Source organism: Suricata suricatta, chromosome 6, assembly GCF_006229205.1.
Source record: "Suricata suricatta isolate VVHF042 chromosome 6, meerkat_22Aug2017_6uvM2_HiC, whole genome shotgun sequence".
Taxonomy (NCBI): Eukaryota; Metazoa; Chordata; class Mammalia; order Carnivora; family Herpestidae; genus Suricata; species Suricata suricatta.
This window is the reverse complement of record NC_043705.1, coordinates 1,216,447-1,225,855: the sequence shown is the minus strand read 5'-3', so window position 1 is coordinate 1,225,855 and position 9,409 is coordinate 1,216,447. Positions and strand designations below refer to the sequence as shown.

Here is a 9,409-nt window from a genome sequence, read left to right as displayed (position 1 = left end):
TGGGAAGAAGATGGAATCATGGCAGTGGTTTCCTTTTTATGTTCTGGGGTTTTAGGAAGAATTTTGTCTAACATTATAGGGAGAGGACACCTGACCCGCAGGAAGACTGGGGAGATTGTGCTTGCAGGATGAGGTAGGAAAATTCCCTGACTCTTAGCATTGTCGTCTGCTTTGTTCTCTCCTTGGAAAAGTGGGATGGGAGATGTGGAATGTCTTAGCATTTGTCTTGGTGTCCAGCTGGGATAACTTCCAGAGATGCAGAGGCTTAAATATCTGTGCAGTTGGGGAAGAAAACGAGCTGGAATAGACAGCTTTATGTCAGAATGCGCTTTAGTAATGTAGATGGAAATTCTTGTGACTGCGACTAACACAGGGTCCCTTTGGCATTATGCTGATCATTACCTTACTTACCTCCTTTCAGATATTTCAACTCCCACTTATTGTCCACAGTCCCTGTCACTACAGGTGGTAAGATGTCGTGTGAAGGAGTTTAATTTTCTATTTTCCCCAATAGGGGAAGGTGGTAAGATGAATGAAATGCTGGGAAAGCTGACAGAACATAACTGGCCGTCTTTCTTCATTTTCATATGTGCAGTTTAGACTTGATGGCTGGACCTTAGCAGCCATGTGTGACCTGAAGCAAAGTTGAAGGATAGACTCCCAATAAGAATGATGGAACATTGAGAGGAGTCAGGGCACCTGATGATCATGGACATGTATTACCTGTTGACTCAAGTTCTTTTTTTAAAATTAAATTATAAATTAAAATTTTATTTTATAGTTTATTGTCTAATTGGTTTCCATGTAACACTCAGTGCTCATCCTGACAAGTGCTCTCCTCCATGCGCATCACCCACCTTCCCCTCTCCACCTCCCCCTTTAGCCCTCAGTTTGTTCCAGTATTCAAGAGGTTTACCTCTCTCCCTCTCCCCATCTATTTTACCCCTTGCCCTCCTCCATGGTTCTCTGCTAAGTTTCTCTTGTTACACATATGACTGAAAACATATGGTATCTGTCCTCTACCTGACTGATTTCACTTAGCATGACATCCTCGAGATCCATCAATATTGCCACAAATGGCCATATTTCATTCTTTCTCATTGCCATGTAGTACTCCATTGTATAGATAAACCACATCTTTTTGATTCATTCATCAGGTGATGGACATTTAGGCTCTGTCCATGATTTGGCTATTGTTGAAAGTGCTGCTATGAATATTGGGGTACATGTGTCCTCAGGGATTCATTTTTAACACCTTTGTTTAATGAAAAAGAAGGGTATGTTTGCTTAGATTAGAAATAAATTTACTTAGCCTGATTGATTTGAACATGAGGGCTGGATTAGCTGATGGAATTAGTTGGGATACATTTGCATAAATGTAAATAAACTAACCTACGGATGCGAAGTTTGATAAACATATGTCCATGACAAATACATGGTAAATCCCAATATATGCCATTGCAAGTGTCTAAATTGATGGAAAATTTTGACTAAAGCTAATTTTAAAATTTGAAAGAAAGTATCTACTTCTGCAAATTCTCTCAGGGGATGTACGGGCATCAGTGTTTAAAGACTGCTGTCTTATTTTGTACTTGTCTTTCGATAACCATTATATGGGGAAGACAATTTCTTGGCTTTGTTTCCTGGTGCGGTTTCTGGGCTGAGTTTATCACTTAGCCCACTAAAAGCTGAATCTACATTTATTATTAATTTGGTTAAAAAATTACCTTTTATCATTTGATCCCAACATGCTTAGAGTCTTATTTTCTCCCCTTATTTCTGAAATACTCGACATTCTTCTGGAGTAAAGTCCTTATGAATCTTGGAACAAGCCAGTTTTGTTTTGTTTTGCTTTTCTTTTCAATTCTATGTTCTTTTTGGTGCTCCCTACTCTCTTGAAACTTCCTTCCCATTCCTTCCTCAAGCAGAAAGTGCTGCTGCATTTTGTTTCTCACCTTGGTGTTAGCTTTTCTCACCAGGTATAGAAAACTAAGTGTCTGTGGTTAGGAGTGTCTGCCTTGCAGAGTCCTGTTTGCTCGGCTGCATCCTGGGCACCGTTACACTGAGAGTTTTGAAAACACCGAGAGGCTACGGTGTTTTCTTGGTGAGGAGAGCTGTCTTCACTCCCGCCTGCTCTGCCAGAGCCTCAGACTCTTTTAGGCCTGTTTTAGGAACCATAGTGTTTTGAATGGGGTTTGTTGAATACTTCTTTCAGCTGTCCTTGGCCAAACTTTTGCTTCTGTGGGTAGGTTTTCAAAACTATAGGATGAGCTCAGTGGTGATAGAAATGAACAAAACGAACTCCCTTATTAAAATTGTGGGATCACTGTGGAGGCTGACTTATTAGTATTATTTTGGGGATTACCGAGGGCTTAAGTGTGTGCAGTATGAGGCAGTAATTTTCTAGAAGGCAGGTACTTCTGTAAAGATTTTACACACCCAAATAAGCGATTTTTTAAATGCATAAGCATATGAATATATCAAAGTGAAGATCATTGCAGGTCACCTTTGTATCTGTGGGTCACTGAGACACTGGGTGACCAGTCATACATGCTTTCTTCTCATTTCTTTCTTGCAGTGTGGTGTCACAGTGTCATCTGATGCACAACTCGGTTCCCGCTGGTTTATTGTAAGACTTCATGTGTTACTTCTTGAAATTTCCTTTTACCTCAGATGGGAGATGCATATCTGCTTACCCTGGTGTTAGACTAATCCTGTGTGCCCCTCATATCTCAGGATATACCCGACTGTGTGTCTCAGTCATATGGGAGAGAAGCTCTAATAGTCTGTGTGTAGGGCATGTCTTAGTCTGCTCAGGCAACAAGTACAAATACTGTAGACTGGGTAGCTTCACAGTCATTTATTTCTCATGGCTCTGGAGGTTGGGGAGTCCAAGATCAAGCTGTTGGCCAGAATGCCCTGGGTTACAGATGGTTGCCTTCTCACAGTTTGCTCACGTAGTAAAGACATTGAGAGATATCGAGAGAGAGAGAGAGAGAGAGAGAGAGAGAGAGAGAGAGAGAGAGAGAGAATCTCTCACATGTCTCTTATAAGAGCACTAACCCCACCAGGAGAGCTCCGTCTTCATGACTGAATTACCTCCCCAAAGCCCCACCCACCAATGGCATAATATTTGGGGTGAGAGTTTCAACATATACATTTTGGGAGGACATAAACACTTAGGCCATAAGAGGAGGCCATAGTAAGACGCTCCAAGGCTTTGCAGGTAATGCAATGACAAGCCTGTCCTCTGAATGTCCTTCTAGAAAAGTCATCCAACATCTAAGATGAGTTATGGGCAGATATAATCTATTTTAACTATGATTTATAAACATATTTTCATTATAAATATCAAGCAAATTTTCTCTCTAGGTAGAAACTATGATTTATAAACCCATTTTCATTATAAAGGACAAGCAAAATGCCTCTTTGTTTTTAAATTATTTTTGCTTCTCTTCCCTTATGTTCATCTGTTTTGTATCTTAAATTCCACATATGAGTGAAGTCATATGATATTTGTCTTTGGCTGACTGAATAATTTTGCTTAGCATACTACACTCTAGTTCCATCCATGTAGTTGCAAATGGCAAGATTTCATCCTTTTTGATCACTGAGTAATATTATACACACACACACACATATACATACACATATATGTGTGTGTGTATATGTATATATACATATATGTATATGTATATACCTCATCTTCTTTGTCCATTCATCAGTTGATGGACATTTGGGATCTTTCCATACGTTGGCTATAAACATTGAGGTGCATGTGCCCCTTCAAAACAACACACCTGTATACTTTGGATAAATATCTACTAGTGCAACTGCTGGGTTTTAGGTAGTTCTATTTTTAATGTTTTGAGGAATCTCCATACTGTTTTCCAGAGTGGTTGCACCAGTTTTGTTTTATTCATTTTTGAGAGAGAGAGAGAGAGAGAGAGAGAGAGCGAGTGCACATGAGTTGGGGAGGGGCAGAGAGAAGGGGACAAAAGATCTGAGGTAGGCTCTGTACTGATAGCAGAGAGTCCAATGCGGGGATTGGACTCATGAACTGTGAGATCATGTCAAGGGCTGAAGTCGGACGCTCAACTGACTGGGCCACCCGGGTGCTCTGTTTTCTTCTTTTTTCCCCTCCATCTTTTTTTTTTTTCTCTTGTGAATGCAAAAATTTTCAACAGGATACTAGGAAATTGAATTCAACAGTAAATTTAAAGTGGGATTTATTCTTGGGCTTCAAGAGTGACTCAATAATCACAAACCAATTGATGTGATACACCAGATTAATGGAAGAAAGGACAAGAACCATGTGACCCTTTCAATATATGCAGAAAAAGCATCTATTGAATGGCAAAGCATCTATGCATTGGAAAAATACAGCATCCTTTATGATAAAAACCTTCAAAGAATAGGTATAGAAGGAACAAACCTCAACATTATAAAAGCCATATGTGAAAGGCCCACAGTTAAAATCATCCTCAATTGGGAAAAACTTAGAGGTTTTCCCCTAAGATCAAGAACATGACAGGGCTGTCCACTCTCACCACTGTTGTTCAACATATTTTTGGAAGTCTTAGACTCAGTAATCAGACAGCAAAAAGAAATAAAAGGTATACAAATTGGTAAAAAAAAAAAGTCAAACTTTCACTCTTCACAGGTGACGTGATAGTCTATATAGAAAACCCAAAGACTCTACAAAAACAAAACCCTGCTAGAACTAATACATGAATTCAGTAAAGTTACAGCATATAAAATCAATGTACATAAATTAGTTGCATTTCTAAACACCAATAATGGAGTAGCAGAAATAGAAATTAAGGAATCTATCCCATTTACAACAGCACCAAAAACCATAAGACACCTAGAAATAAACATAACCAAGGAGGTAAAATATCTTTATGTTGAAAACTATAGAAGGATTATGAAAGAAATTGAAGAAGACACACAAAAAAGGAAAAACATTCCATGCTCATAGATCAAAAGAACAAATGTTATTAAAGTGTTGATACCACCCAATGCAATCTACACATTCAAGGAAATCCCTAAAACATCAACGTTCTTCACAGAGCTAGAAGAAACAGTTCTAAAATTTGTATGGAACCACAACAGACCCTGAATAGATAAAGTAATGTTGAAAAAGAAAATCAAACCTGGAGACATCACAATTCCAGATTTTAAGGTGTGTTACAAAGCTGTCATCATCAAGACAGTATGGTACTGGCACAAAAACAGACACATAGATCAATGGAACAGAATAAAGAATCCAGAAATGGACCCCCAAATGTATGGCCAACTAATATTTGACAAAGCAGGAAAGAGTATTGAAGGGAAAAAAGACAGTCTCTTTAACAAATGGTGTTGAGAAAATTGGACAGTGGCATGCAGAAGAATGAAACCAGACCACTTTCTCAGACCATACACAAAAATAAATTCAAAATAATGAAAACTTAAATGTAAGACAGGAAAACATCAATACCCTACAAGAGAAAACACACAGTAACTTCTTTGACCTCATCTGCAGCAACTTCTTACTTGATACATCTCTGGAGGCAAGGGAAATAAAAACAAAATGAACAATTGGGACCTCATAAAAATAAAATCTTCTGCACAGTTAAGGAAGCAATCAACAAAATTAAAGGCAAGTGACAGAATGGGAGAAGATATTTGCAAATGACATATCAGATAAAGGGTTGTTATCCAAAATCTGTAAAAAAGCCAATTATCAAACACCCAAAAAACAAATAGTCCAGTGAAAAAAATCCACAGAAGGCATGAATAGACACTTTTCCAAAGAAGACATTCAGATTGCAGACACATGAAAAGATGCTCAATATCACTTATCATCAGAGAAAAAGAAATTAAAACCCAGTGAGATACCACCTCATGCCTGTCAGAAGGGCTAACATTAACACAGGAAATAACAGATGTTGGCGATAACGGAGAGAAAGGGGAAGTTCTTTGCACTGTTGGTGGGATTGCAAACCGGTGCAGCCACTCTGGAAAACAATATGGAGGTTCCTCAAAAAATTAAAAATAGAATTACTCTGTGACTCAGCAATTGAAATATTAATTATTTATACAAAGGGTACAAAAATTCTGATTTGGAGGGGCACATGCATCCCAATGTTTATAGCAGCTCTATCAACAATAGCTGAATTATGGAAAGGGCACAAATGTCCATCAATTGATGAATGGATAAAGAAGAGGTGGTATATATATACAATAGAATACTACTCAGCAATCAAAAAGAAAGAAATCTTGCTGTTTGCAACAATGTGGATGGAACTAGAGTGTACTATGTTAAGTAAAATAAGTCAGTCAGAGAAAGACAGGTATATGATTTCACTCATATGTGGAATTTAAGAAACACAATAGATGAACATAGGGAAAGAGAAGCAAAAATAAGATAAAAAGAGAGGGAGGCATAAGATACTCTTAAATATAAAGAACAAACTGAGTGTTGCTTGAGGGGAGGTGGTTGGGGGGATGGGCTAAATGGGCAATGATCATTAAGGAGGTCACGTGCTGAGATGACCACTGAGTATTAATGTAAGTGGTGAATCACTGGGTTTTACTCCTGAAACCATTGTATGTTAAGTAATGTGATTTTAAATAAGTAAATTAAAATTAAAGATAAAGAAAAAATGTGTTGCATAGACCTGTGTATATGGGTTTCTGATTTCTATTCAAGCTGTAAGTGTATTCCTAATAATCTGTCAGTTCTCTGAACAGCCAGTTGCTTTTATTCTTTGATAGCTCCCATGGTAAATCAATTCAAATGTTGTCCAAAAATCCCTTTCATAGAAATAAACTTCCATTCTTGCCAGGGGTCTCCTAAGAGTGTTCTCTGAAAAACTATTGTTCACTTTCCCAAGAAGTGTCCTGGTAGTCCTTGATGATTAACATGAACATTTTCTCCTATTTTCAGAAAACCAAGTTAAGATTAATGTCAAAAACTAAACGGTGACAGGAAAGTAATTTACTGATGACTGATTTTATTGATTTACTGATATTTCTTCATAACCTTTCCCCAGAAAGATAAATATCAAAAGTTATAAGAAAGGAGCTTGTCACATTTTCAGAATTTTGCAGTGTGTGGTGTGGAAAGTGAGCTTTCTTGCCCTTTGAAGTTCTATAGATAAAGAAAATTTGTCCATGAAATCTGATTCAATGATCTAATGGAGTTCTGAACAGGGTGTCATCCTAGACTGTCTTCTGTGACCTGGGGGAGTTCTGAGAAAGTTCAATACTTCAAAGCTGCTTCCCCATGAGCAAGGCTTTTGTTTCCATTTCCAAAACATTGCGCTGAGGAGCTAGTTTCTGCTCAGATACATAGAAGAAAGAAGGCGTATTGGAAAGGAGGGGCTTAACTTTAGTTTAGGAAATATCTACTTTCAAATAATATCATGGAAAGAAAATAAAGTAACAGTATTAACCTGTTTCAAGACTGTTAGTTAACTGGAATCCACATCTCTTTATTACGAAAGATCAAAAGAAGTCCTCGCTCGATGGAAAGGGAGTTGCCCATGGCTTTGGCGGATGTCTAAAACAAACTCTATGGGGGACATAATGTGTTTTTGATCCCCAATAAGTGAGGATAATCTTTGTACTTAACTCTTAGTCCAAATCTTTATTCAATCCCTGCTCTATTTAGATGTATCTTGGACATTTAGAGCCTACTATTCACTGATCTATATACAATAGAAGGCAGCTGTCTCTAATCTTCAAAAGCATAGAGTGAAATAGAGAAAGTAAACAAATGAAGGAGTTGATTCATACATATATAAGAAACATAAAGGCATATTGAATCATATTTGTCATGAATTAATTGAGAGAAGTGAAAGAAATGTGTTATGGGGCAGTTGAAATTATTTTATTTGTTTTAAAATTTTTATTTTTAAGTAATTTCTACACCAAGCATGAGGCTGGAACTCACAACCCCGAGATCTACAGCCAGATGCTCCACCAACTGAGCCAATCTGGTGCTCTGAAATTGTTTTATTAAATGAATAATTGAATACAGAAGGCGAGGGCATTGATGAAGTAAGAATATGATAAATTTTAGAGTGATAAGGTGTTTGAAAAAGGAGAGAGCAACTGAGACACTCAGAGACTGGAGAGATTATAATGATTTTCGTATAATAGGGTTCCTGGGTATCTCAGTCAGCTAAGCCTCTCTATGTCTTGATTTTGGCTCAGGTCATGAACTCACAAACTGAGTTTGAGCCCCATATTGGTCTCTGTGCTGACAGCTCAGAGTCTGCTTGGGATTCTCTCTGTCCCCTTCTCTCTCTGGCCCTGCCTTATTCAGGCAAACACACACACACACACACACACACACACACACACACACACGCACACTCCCTCTCTCTCTCTCTCAACTAAATAAACATTGGTTTGTGAATGAGATGTAATTAATCCAATGAAGCCTTATTTAAAACTATTTTGGGGATTTGTACAAAAGGTTTCCAGAAAATTTTCTTATACTCTATCTGGTAAAGAGAAGCTGTTACAGAAAGGGATTTGAGGGGCCCCTGGGTGGCTGAGTTGGTTATGCATCTGACTCTTGATTTCACTCAGGTCATGCTCTTGTGGTTTGTGAGGTAGAGCCCCAAGTCAGCCTCTGTGCTGACCCAATAGAGCCTGCTTGGGATTCTCTCTTCCTCCCTCTGTGTCTGCCTTTTCTTCACTCACTCACATTCTCTCAAAATAAATAAGCATTAAGAGGAAGAAAGTGATTGAAAGGATGGTATTGCTTATCCTCCTACAGAAGTGTGGACTCATTCTTTTCACTGAGAACAAGGCATTTAGGAAGTGTTAAAAAGGAGTAGAGTTGCTGTATTTCAGATTTCAGAACAGAGCACTTTCTAGTTGGAAGGGTTTTTCTAGACATCAGGGTGGTTGATGTTGACAGATGGGAACTCTTTCCTTGAAGTTCATAGGCACTCATTTGGAAACAAAACTGCCAGTATGTACCGAGTTGTGCATGGGGTTGGCTCAGGAGACAGAAAGAGACTATCTGGCCTTTTTATGACTTCTATCCTTCTTAGGATTTTACCTCACTCTGGGGTTGTAGAATCCTTTTCCATGCTCTCTTCACATCCTTGTTTCTCAGGGTGTAGATGAGTGGGTTGAGCAGTGGGGTGATAACACAGTAGAAGAAGGACATGAACTTGGCCTGGGTGCTATTGGCAGGGGGCTGGAGGTACATGTAGATGGCTGGTCCAAAGTACATGATGACAACCACCAAGTGGGAGCTGCAAGTGCTGAGTGCCTTGTACTTTCCATCAGCTGAAGGTAACTTCAACACAGCCTTGGCAATGAATGTGTAAGAGATTAGCACAAGCATAGGAGCCATTAGTGCAAAAGGGATGGCTCCCATGGCCAGGGACAGCTCATTGGC

At 38.6% G+C, this 9,409-nt stretch overlaps 1 protein-coding gene across 1 annotated transcript in view; it reads left to right on the top strand.

Moving 5' to 3' along the window:
• LOC115294035 (olfactory receptor 2B11-like) overlaps window positions 1-9,301 on the top strand; it is a 15,444-nt gene extending 6,143 nt beyond the window's left edge. The window contains exon 4 of the mRNA XM_029941736.1: window positions 9,122-9,301. Within this exon, the coding sequence (XP_029797596.1) occupies window positions 9,122-9,301 (180 nt within the window). The remainder of the gene's footprint in view (window positions 1-9,121) is intronic.
• Window positions 9,302-9,409: the final 108 nt, after the last annotated feature.